General features: G+C 41.0%; 1 protein-coding gene across 1 annotated transcript; it reads left to right on the top strand.

The window, feature by feature from the left end:
• Positions 1–214: 214 nt before the first annotated feature.
• On the top strand, positions 215–10,945 carry TAF1A (TATA-box binding protein associated factor, RNA polymerase I subunit A). The gene is made up of 10 exons (XM_062489319.1): positions 215–353; positions 1,762–1,931; positions 2,772–2,885; positions 3,847–4,045; positions 4,768–4,898; positions 5,769–5,927; positions 7,000–7,066; positions 8,168–8,288; positions 9,366–9,526; positions 10,667–10,945. The coding sequence occupies exons 1-10, from the start codon at positions 215–217 to the stop codon at positions 10,807–10,809; spliced, it is 1,404 nt and encodes a 467-aa protein (XP_062345303.1). The 3' UTR covers positions 10,810–10,945.
• The last annotated feature ends 849 nt before the right edge of the window (positions 10,946–11,794 follow it).

Genomic DNA, 11,794 nt, shown 5'->3' with positions numbered 1-11,794 from the left:
CCCTCATTGTCCCCGCTTCCCTCATTTCCCCCGCTCCCCTCATGGCGGCCGCGCACGCGCAGGGGCCGCTCCCGCCCCGCGCTCCCCGGGACGCGGCGCCTGCCGGGATCTCCCGCCCCCGGTTCCTGCGGCCTGAGGGGAGGGGTGGGGAGGGGCGGCCCCGGCTGAGCTCCCGCGTCCCCCGAGCTGCAGGGTGAGGTCGGAGCCCGGCGCCATGGACAGCTTCCTGGAGGAGGACGATGAGGAGGCGCCGGCGGTGGTGGGAGAGAGAAGGAGGAGGACGAGGGGGAGTGTGGGCGCTCAGGCGGCCTTGGAGCCGCCCCTGCGCCTGCCCTTCCTGCCGCAACAGCCGGGTAAGGGCGGGGCGTCTGTGAGTTCTCTTTGTGAGCTCCTTCGTGCTGCGCTGGGAGCCGTGGCCCCGAGTTCCCGCTTCTAGAAAGAGATTGGAAACAGCCGTAGTTGTTTTGTGAGCCGTGCGGCGGTGTGCCCTTGAGGGCTGGAGGGCCCGTGGCATCACTGGGAAGAGCATTGCCAGCAGGTCAAGGGAGGTTATCCTGCCCCTCTGCTCAGCCCTGGTGAGGCACATCTGGAGAGCTGTGTTCGGTTCTGAGCTCCTCAAGACAGGAGAAGCATGGAGCTCTTGGAGAGAGTCCAGCGGAGGGCACCAAGGATGATTTGGATACTGGAGCGTCTCTTACGAGGAGAGACTGTGGGAGCTGCGCCTCTCTAGTCTGGAGAAGACTGAAAGGGGATTTCATTAATGCATACGGATATCTCAAAGGCAGGTGTCAAGGGGATGATGCCAGACTTTTCAGTGGTGCTCAGCAACAGGACGTGGTGCAGTGGCCATAACTAAAGCACCAGAAGTTTCACCTCAGCACGAGGGAGATCTTTACATTGAGGGTGGCAGAGCACTGGAACAGGCTGCCTAGGGAGTTGGTGGAGTCTCCCTCTCTGGAGACTTTCAAATCCCACCTGAACACGTTCCTGTGTCACCTGCTCTGGACTGGTGATCTCCAGAGGTCCCTTCCAACCCTAATGGTTCTGTGATTACCTCACTTAGCCATTGTTTGAGTTATTCCTTTGCCTACAGCATCCAGGTAGGATGTGCCTTGGTGACGCCTCTATGTGCCTTGCAGGTGGCTTTTTATGGATGAGCATTGTGGTAGGGTCATGCAGCTGTGAGCTTTAAACACTTCATGGGAATGAAATTCTGGTTCAGTATAAATTGAACTGATGTAAAAAGGCCAAATGGCCTCTTTGCAGCCTTGTACTCAAATGAGAATAATTTTCTATGTTTATCTTTGTGGTAATTGCTTAGCCTTTGGTACTGGAATAGTCTGTTTGTGTGCATGCAATCTGCAGCACCATGGGATCACAAACTTAGGTGATGACTTATAAGTGAAGAGAGTAGTCCCCAAAATATGACAAAAAGTACTGTGAAGTTACTAAAGCACCATGGCTCTCTGATTCTAGTAGGGCAGTAGTGTGACATAATTTGCTATTCACTGTTTCAAATGAATGGAAATTTCAAGTACAGCTATGTGCTGCTTACAGAAAATGCCATTTCCTATCACATTTCCAGCTTTTCTCATAGTCTTGTTTCCCTGTGGACTAACAGCTGTGTTTATCTTCAAAACCACACTCTCTGTAGTGTCCATATGAGAAAGATGCTGAAATGGAGAGTGTGTGGCTATCTGAATAAGGGCTTTGACAGCTGTGGGCTCAGTTGATTTTTTTTTTTTTTTTTTTTTTTTTTAGTATCTTCCAATGAACACAAATTAAACTTCAAGAAGAGCAAGGAAGCATGCTTAAGCTACATCCAGGATGCCTTGCTCCAAAAGCAGTGGAAAAGGGCTGCAGAGTTCCTGACCTGCTATGTTGAGTCACTGGAGAAGGACTATTCCAGAGAACACATTGGTCCATCAGAGGTAAGCCCCTGTTCCTTATCTGGGTTTTTTTGCAGTTGAAAAAGTACTACAAAGCAGCATCCATATACTTCAGGACCAGCATTTGTCTTAATTCACTAATCACAGAGATGTTGTTTTTTTTTTTTTTAAATAGATCCTTGACACAACAGAAAAAAACTTGGCTTGGTATAAGTTCACTCCATCAGCAGTGTATCTATGAAAAGTAAAAGCAGTCTTCTAAAATGGAAAACCAGTGTATGTGTTTGGTTCTGGCATGCCATCAGTGAGAATCTGTTTGTAGGTTGGTGGCTTATTTAGGTTCTTACCAGCTCTTCCAGTAGCTGCAAAACTCCTCACAGGTGTTCAGACAGAAACATGTGGAAGGAAAAGGATCAGAGCTCTTAAATGAATGGAGTACATGAATATGGCTAGCTTGCAGACTGTGCCAACAAGTGCATGCATTTGGGGAGCTACATCAAATTGGAAAAAAATCTTTGCTATTAAGTTCAAAGAGTTGTGTATCCCTGGTGTCTTGGGGGGGGGTCATATCAAAGAAGAACATGATTTTTCGGTGAAGGGAGAGGAACCCTCTGGCATGCAGTTTTCATAAGTTCTTCTGGAAGGCTGCATTTATCATGAGCAATTCTGAACCACTCACTGAATGACTCTAGAAGTCCTCCTGGATGAGTAGGTAGGTTACTATAGCAGTAGATTATGCTTTGTACTATTTTTTTATTTGCAGTTCAAATGTACATTTTTCATGTCCTACAGTAACTATAAGTTTAGTAAGACTGTATGTATGGTGTCTGTTGCCATTTTTGTCCTAAGGTTGGTTTTTATTTTCTTTCCTCCCATTAATAGATGATTTGGAGAATAGGAACTGAAATTTTGTGGCATCATTCCCAAAGCAGCATGAAAGAGTTCAACTGTTTCATGGAACAGATGAAGACTTTAGGAGTAAAAAGGTACTTGAAGGTGAGTGTACATAAAGCAGTCCTGATGATTTTTCACATTTACCTGATTACTTACTTGAATATTAATTTCCAAATCTCTTGAAATATAGGACTGACATTAGTGTAAAAAAACCTCAAACCTAACATTTGAATTACCCAATTGTATATTTAAAAGTCATTTTATACCTAACCTTCTCATTTAGGCTGTATGTTTGATCACAGATGCATCTTCTCAGTCCTTAGAAGTGCTTAAAACCCTTTTAATTGAGTTTTTAATTTGAATTTTAAACAGTCAAATTAATTTTCATGCATGTCCCAATGACATGTAAATACAGGTAATTACCTGGCATATTTTATTTCCAGTCTTTAATTTGACCACTGTGCTCCTGACTAAACATTTGTACTTAAATTTTGCCTCATTACTCTCTCACTTTTTGAGTAGCTAATCTGATTACAAAACTGTATGTTGTGCCACACAGCTGGAGGGTTTTTATGTTTTTTTTTCTTTTTTTTTTTCCTGTAATGACTCATTCAAACCAATATTGTTTTGGTTTCCTTGGCTGTTTCTCACTTGGGATGGTGCTTCTGTCTTTTATTCTGTTGTTGAAGGTCCTCAAAAGAAGTTTCATACAAGGGTTTTCTGGAGCTAGCTGAAGGTTTATGCTTTTATCTTATGATGCCAAATCAACATGGTAAGGTGGTAGGACATCTCTCTTTCAGGTGCTCTGAAAAATACAGCCCAGCTGGGTTTCCTCAGGTCATTTTTAGATCTTCTAAAATAGGTACAGCACTTGTTAAAGACAAACAGGTTTTTGAGACAACACAAATAATTTAAATTCTTCATTACCTGTGTTGGCAGTATTTTTTTATGCATGTCAGTAAGTCTTTTCTATCTCTGCACATGTGTGTAGGACTTTGCTGTATTACTGAGAATCTCCACATTTGAGTGTGAAATGCTGTGCTTTGGACTGTTTGGGTTGCAGGTCTGCTTGGAGCATGTCTTTCATCTCCTCTGTAATGGGCAAATAGATGAAGCCTACCAGAATCTGTCCCTGGCAGAAAGCTGGAGGTTTGGAGAGCAAACAGTCATTCAGGATAAGGAAATGAAGCTGATTCAGGCTTACAGAGGACTCTTGGACTATTATAGCTGGTCTAAGCAGAAGAACATCCTGTTAGAGCATGGTAAGTGGATTGATCTGTGGCTTCTGATTTTTGGATTGATCTGTGGCTGCAGCTTGCTCATGCAGACACCATCGTCTGCAATGACACCTTTTCTTTTACTAAAGTTCAGTGTGTGATGGTGTGGCTGGTACAGAATTCTGTATCAGCAGTGATGGTGCCAAAATAGCACTTTCTGAGGTGCCCTGACATGCTGTTCTGAAACTTTCTCCCCATGTCACAGCCAGCATCACCTAAAATAATGATCAAAGGAATGCATTCCCTTAAAGCAGTGGTTTAGTAGGTGTGCAAGTGCTTGATTGCTGCTGAAATGTTGAGTGAGAGCAAAGCCCTCAACACTTGTGTTTGAATTTATGTTTCCTTAAAGATGTGGAAATTGCTACATGTGTTGCATCTAGTTCTATACCTGCTGGCAGTGTTTTTTCACTTACACTAAATCTCTGTTTCTCTGAAAAACCAGATGTTGAATTTGGATTATGGACTTTGTACTGGTAGCATCTTCTCTTAGACTCCTACTCATTGTGCTCCATAAGTTGAAATTGATTATAAATTGGAATGAGGAGCAGTGGAAATTTCTTGTTTCAGTACTGAGGAGTCTTTTCCTAAAAGCTCTCTGACTGGAGTTCTTGCTTAGCAAAATGTAATCATCCCGTAGGTGCGGCACTTCAAGATCTCTGTGCTTGGCATAGTTAATAACTTTGTGGCCTTCCTTTGTGTTTTGGTAGGTGAGGATGGATTTTCAGACTTGGCTGTTGAGCAGGAAATGCACGGTTACTTTCGGAAGGCAGCAGTGAACTTGAAGGAGATTATTAAAATACCTGGAGTCTGGGACGTCTTCGTGAAATGCTATGTGGATGTAAGGGCATGTTTTACAGATGGCTTCCTTTTGTGCTTCCTTTTCTAATTTCTATTAAGATGCCCATATGCAGATTATTTTCTGTGTGTGTGAATGAAAACAAACTATTTCAAATGTAATACATTTGTGTGTGCGTGCCACTGGCTTTGATATAGAGCACAGTATATTCCTGGTAGAGCTGCAGAGCCTGAGCAGAGTACAAAGATAATCTTTGTCTGTGCATTGTCAAGAAAAATAAATAAACCAACAGCTTACATGTTTTGTTTTTGTGGTGCTGCAGAAATTGGAGCATAGCTGCTTTAGTTTACATTCCTGAGAGCACTTTCTCTGATTTTTGGCAGGGCAGTGTTTTCTCTGGATACACGGAATGTTAGAGATACCAAATATATGCAGCCCCTCTGTGTTTTGGTCTGGTATTTTAAATATCTGCTTAGGATTTGTAATTAAGAATTAATAATTTTAAAGAGATACTTTACTTTTTGTAAGCAGTGATAAGCTCTGACTTCTCTAAGCACATCTTAAGAATTTTCCTTGGTGCTGGCATCTGCCAAGTTCTGTCTTTAGAGATATGGCAGGTGCCTTCAGCATCTTTTTCCAGTGAGCAAGTGGTGGTAATCCTTTGACAATTAAGTAGGTATTAAGGCTTTTTCTCCCAGAGTAGCTTCTGTGTGTGAATTCTTGTCTCTCTGTGCTGAGAGTAGCCAGTAAAATTAAGACAGGCAGGTATCTGATTATCTAATAAGCATTATCTGACAGGCTGCACTCTTAGATACAGACTGTGCTATTGGATGGCTCTGTGGCTGTCCAGAATTAGTTGTTAAGAGTTTGGTTGCCTGTATCTGGCAAACTAATGACAGACTTAACTTCCAGTTGTTGGAGTTTTATGGAGACCACAACGAGGCCCGCCAAGTGTTAAATGAATATGCCTACAACTCCAAGTTCCCTGCTAACCCCAATGCTCATGTCTACCTCTATCAGTTCCTCAAGAGGCAGGGTGAATCAAAGAAGTCCCTCATATCTGCACTGAAGGTAGGTATCCGTCAGGAGATAAAGTCTGTGTCAGTCATGTGGTGGTCTGATGGCTTGCTTGAGCTCTGTAACATTATTTATCCCATTGTGTTCTTTGTAGAAAGTGGAGGGTTAGTGGGAGGGAGCAGAAACCTTTACTGTCCTTGAATCACAACTCTTGTTTTGCCTTTAACTGGTATATCATATCACTTAAAGTCAGAAAGCAAGCTCATAGAACATGTTCACATAGTCCCAGAAGTTTGTATCAGCAGTCTTGTGCATGGCATGCATTGATTTCTCTTACAGTTTGGTCTTTACAATATTGTACAAATCATTAAATGCATGCTCTTTCACATATTGATCCTGATTAGCAATTAGTTTCTTTGCTTGTTTTCAGTGAGCTCTGCATTAAAGTTAAAAGTTAATGTTTGCTGGTTGTTGGAAGGGAAGACCTTGTTGGGTTAAGGTTTTGTAAGGTTTTAAATTACTGCTTTCCTTGCCCTTGGTACTGCTTTCAAACCATGTTTTGCCACATGATGTCACTAATGTGCTTTTTTTAGTGCAAGTCTTGTTTAGAAACAGGTTTATAAGGCTGTTTTGTTTGTTTTAGACTTTGAAACTGTAGCAGATTTGTGTGAAATTCTCCTCAGTGCGTTTTAGCAGTGGCTTTAGACATGAATCACTTACAAAATACATAAATCATAGAAGTGGTTTGATAAGTATAGAAATTGATCCAATGCACAGAGCAGGGGACGTAGAACTGTCCTAGAGAGAAAATGACATTGCATCCAAAAAAGGGGACAGTGGATAAGGATTTGGGCTGCTCCTTCGGAATGTTGTAGTTGCCACATGCAGTGTTTGTCAGCAGCCATCAAGGTATTTCATCCATGGTGTCACAGAGCAGTGTCACGGATATGCAAAATGGACCTAGAGATACATTCTTTGTGTCAAGGCATCAAAGCACCAGATTTCTTAATTTTCTGAACTAAAAACAACCAAAGCACTGAAGCCTGCACTTTTCTTGATCAGATAGAAATCTTCAAAAGCTTTCACATTGAAATAATCTATCTGGGTTTTGTTTTTTATTTTTCAGATCTTGCATGATATTGTTCCTTCTCATGAACTAATGATAGATTTTAATACCATGCTTCAAAAATCAAGTAAGTCTTTACCTTTGTTCATTTCACTTATGCTAGTTTTAGAAAACTATTCTGGATTATCCTACAGCCTTCTTTCTGCTTCCAAAAGTAGTTTTGTTTCTTAAGAAATAATCCCAAAATCCAACTCAAATGCCAGCTTTCCAATCACCATAACTTCTTAGTTGGATGTATGAGCAGTCATTTCCAAACTTGTGTAAACAAATGCCTTTCTCATTTTAAAGGCTGAGCAAAGCATTCTGTTGTAAGGCACAGGCAGGATCTCAAAAACAACTTAATTTTTTTTTAGGCACCCTACTCTGAATTCCAAGGTCTTCATTCCATTTTCGGGATCTCTGTTTTATTTATTTATGTTTTTCTTGGAATAGATCTATTCTTTAGTTCATTGTTACTGATCAAACAACATTTTCCTTCTCTTTAAGGAAGCATTATCTTCAAGCTGGTTGAAAAGTCTTCCAGTTTGGAGACTATTTTTTTTCCATGGTGATCAATTGTGTTCCAAGCTGTCTGTCTTCCTGTAGCTTGGTATGTCCCAGCAGGTCAACAGATTGGTGAAATGTACGTGAATGAAGATTGTTCATTCTCTCTTCTGATATGATTAGGGTTAATGGTTTAAACTGACAGGGGGAGGTTTAGGAGAGATTTTGGGAAGAAATTCTTGATTGTCAAGGTGGTGAGGCACTGGCACAGGTTGCTCAGAGAAGCTGTGGATACCCCATCTCTGGAAGTGTTCAAGGCCAGGGTGGATGGGGCTCTGAGCAGTCTGGTCCAGTGGAAGGTGTCCCTGCCCATGGCAGGGGGTTGGAACTTGGTGATTTTTAAGGTCTTCTCTAACCCAAACCATTCTATGATTTTTCTTTGGGAGGGGGGAAAGTAGACCTTTTGTCTAAAACCTCCTTTTTTCAGTTCATGTATGGCACATCTGCAAACTTTTCATAACTAATGAGAACAATATTGAATTTTTAAAGCAATTTATACCAATAAGCATATGTTTAAAGTTGCAGCATTTGTGGGGGCAGAATGGAGAACTGTATTTCACTTGTGCCTTACTAATGTGTTTATCCTGGTCTGTGTAATTCATTAATCAGCCTCATCTTTTTCCAGAGAAAAGAAAAAAACGTCGACTGGGCCTAGAAGTTATTTTCACAGCCTTGGATTATGCTGGCTGGAAAGAAAATGCAAAAGCATGGAGCTGTTTGGCAGGACAGGTGAAACAAATTGTAATGTAAGTAGCTCTGATGCAGTGTGTTGAAACAAATGTGCCAGGTGTCTAGCTTTGGGCAGTCCACACAGTGACCCTCTGCTCTAACTCTGCCTTCATTTTTGCTTTTCATACATGACTTCAGAGTATCTTGAAATGTACTGGGCATCTTGGTCACTGTATGGGAATGTCACTTCCCTGTTGCCGATAGTTTTATAGAATCCTAGAATAGCTTGAGTAGGAAGGGACCTTAAAGATCATCTTGTTCCAGCTGTGTGTTCCATCTTGTCCCATTGCTGTGGGCAGGGACACCTCCCACTACAGCAGTGTAGTGGGCTGACCATGGCTGGATGCCAGGCACCCACCCTCCCTTCTGCGACTGGATGAGGAGAGACAGTATAACCAAGTGTTCATGTGTTGAGTGAAGGACAGGGAGAAACCACTCACCAAATACTATATTGGGCAAAACAGACCCAGGGCCTCACCATCACAGTGAAGAATTTCTTCCTAATATCTAATCTAAACCTGTTCTTTGCCAGTTCAAAGCCATTTCTCCTTGTCCTGTCTCCACCTGCCCTTGCAAAAACTCCCCTTTGTTTCTTGTAGGTTCCCTTGGGGGGCTGGAAGGAGTTTGTGTTGCTGAAATGCTTGCTTTAAGGGTGTTAGTGATTACCAGTAGTAAATGTTCAGGGTAAATTAGTCTTTGAGTATGCCTGGAGGTAACACAAACCTTTCCTAAGGACAAAGCAGCCCCTTCATACTACTCATTTGTTGACAAACCTGGAGAAACATCCATATTACTATTGACAAACTGGTACACAAGTGAAAGGCTTGCTTCATTTCACACCATAATCTGTGTTATTGTCAAGGCTTCATAAGACTGCTATAGTTCACTTCCAGCTTCACAAGTGTTGCCAGGGATTAAAAAAAAAAAAAAGCTCTATATAAAAATACTTGTATTAGTGTTTTGGTATTAAAGTCAGTGTGCCTATGTTGGCAATTTAGGAGAGTTGTAGCAAGCTGATTGTAACATTCACTGTCTCCTAATAATCTTTCCATCGCAATTTAACCTTTTCTGTAACTTGTTTAACCTTTTTCCAGCTCTGAGAAGCATCTTGACTGGATCAAGCAAGAGTGGAACTCCAGGAAGGACTGGTGGCCAGCCTTCCATTTTAGCCGTTACTTGGCAAAAAGGAATTGGCAGGAAAATAAAAACCTTTCGTATGAAAAAGCTCTGGTGGCTGGACTCCTACTGGGAAAGGGTATATTTTTTTTTTTTTTCTTTTCACTACATAGAACAGAAATGATGTCTAATTCTAGCCTTAATGACATGGGATGCAGCTGATCTACTATCTGGCAGAAATGTTTCTTTCTTCTAAAAAAGAGTCTTGTCTTTGGAGCTGACCATGAAAGGTATTTCAGTTGGTTTGATTTTTAACAATGGGGCAACTGGTCTTACCATGGTTTAGAATTCAGTTTTATCTGGCCTTGTTGAGCAGCTGCGATACTATTTGTCTTGTTTGACCTTCAAACCCTAACTCCCTCCTGTTGGAATATTGGGAGCACTGCAGGCAGTTTGCTTGCTGGATGCCAGCCTAGGCAGTGTCTCAGCAATACTGGGGGTCAGCTGGTCATTAAGGACCATGGGGATGTTGTAATGCAGGAAAGAGGAGGGATGGTCTTGAATGAAAACCATCAGGAGCTTGGTAAGAAGGTAAAGATCATTACCTTTAAAGTAGCATTATTTGAAATGCTGCCAAAACCAAAGGGAGGACCAGGCCAAAAATCAACTGCTAAATTGAGAATGGGAATATGGTGTGCAGACAATGGCTTCTACACTGCTTTGGACTTCTGATTGATAAGCAACTTGTTAATTGTCAGGTTTTCTATAACTTTTAATTTTGTACTTCATAGAACAGTTTCTCATATTGGAAGCTCTTTGGATAATTTTTGTTTTGCTTTCAGTAGTATCAGATATCTCCTTTTTATTTCCAGATGGCTCATAAAATCATTCCAGTTCAGACTATCTTGAATGAAGTTTCAGTACTTGTGTCAATGTGAGCCTCTGTTTTCCTTATCCAGCATACTGAATTAATGTATGATATCAATACTGCTTTACACTCTTGAATTTGCTTTCTGATCTAATTTACAGAACAAAAATGAAAGAAAAAAAAGGTATTTTGCAAGGTAATGGGCATTTAGATACATGTAGAATGTTTACTGGACAAAGTGAGGATAGATTATTTAATGCTGCAGTTGTCTCTAATGAGCATGTCTTGGACTTTAATACCTTTAATTACTGAAATGTTTCTTAGCTGTTTGCATATTATTGAAACAATGAAAGCATTTTGTATTTGCTTGTATCATGACATAACTTAGCGTTGGGTTTTTTCTTTCCTTAGATTGCAAGTACTTTAAATATGTATCGCACCAAGGCTGCAAAGCTCAGCTGAAAAGGTTTCGGATGCTGAGGAAGTTTGTGAACAGGCACAGTCTTGTGTACCTGAGAATATCAGGTCCTCCAGATTCCTCTGTTCAGCCTTGATGACATGGTGTCCTTAAAGGTTCTTGGTGTATGCTTTTTCCTCTCTGTAAAACTGACTTCTGTGTTGGCTGCTCCAGAACTTCTAGGCAAACCCTATTGACTCAGTATTAGACTTTTTAAAAAATATATTTATGTAAAAACCCTTTGGTTTGTATTTATTTTATAATAAAATGAATATAAATTGACTGATAATGTCAAAAAATTTCTGTGATGTTGCTCTCATATTTGTGTGAAATGCAAACCGTGTTGATTCCAACTACATTTTGAAAGAGCAGAGGCACAGAAATACTGAGAAATTCTCTACCTGCTGGAAGAGGCTTTTTTTATTTTGCAGCCATGCCCAAAAGTTGAAATATGCAGTGTTGCTGTGTTTGGAAAGCAAACGTTGATGTGTTATCACATACCAGAATTTGAAACCTAGATTTGGTTTTCCTATCAATTTTCTTCCCCATTCTGTGGGAAAAGTTTCTGAGAGGATTTTTTTATCATGCATGAAAGAAATAGCTCCCTTTCCACATGGCTGTGATCAAAGTTATCTTGTCCTGCTTATGGAAGAGCAGATTTAGGGAAGCATCATCCTCCAGTGCAGACTAAGTACAGTGTGTACAAACACCTGCATCCCTAGCTGATGGGAAGGGCTTGCTCAAGCATTTTTCACCACAGGGGAAAGTGGACAAAGGTCTCATGTGTTTTAGATCAGTTTAATGTCAAGTGGGATTAAACCCACAGAAATAATTTGGATTAAGTACAGGAATTCTGCAGAATATCACAGTTTTAGGGATGTGCTGGTGCCTTAAATGAATTTTTCCTCCTTCACTTCTTCTGAATTTCTTCTCGTTTTAATCCTGAATGTATACCTGGATTTGTGGGTAACAGCATTATCTCCGAAGTCACTTGTTCCTATGGTTAATTGCTGCCTTAACTTGGTTGTATTTTATGATCCCTGTTCAGTCTTTATGAAATCATACCCACATTTGATGCACTT

Source organism: Cinclus cinclus, chromosome 3 (genome assembly GCF_963662255.1).
Source record: "Cinclus cinclus chromosome 3, bCinCin1.1, whole genome shotgun sequence".
Lineage (NCBI taxonomy): Eukaryota > Metazoa > Chordata > Aves > Passeriformes > Cinclidae > Cinclus > Cinclus cinclus.
This window is presented reverse-complemented; position numbering and strand designations above follow the sequence as displayed.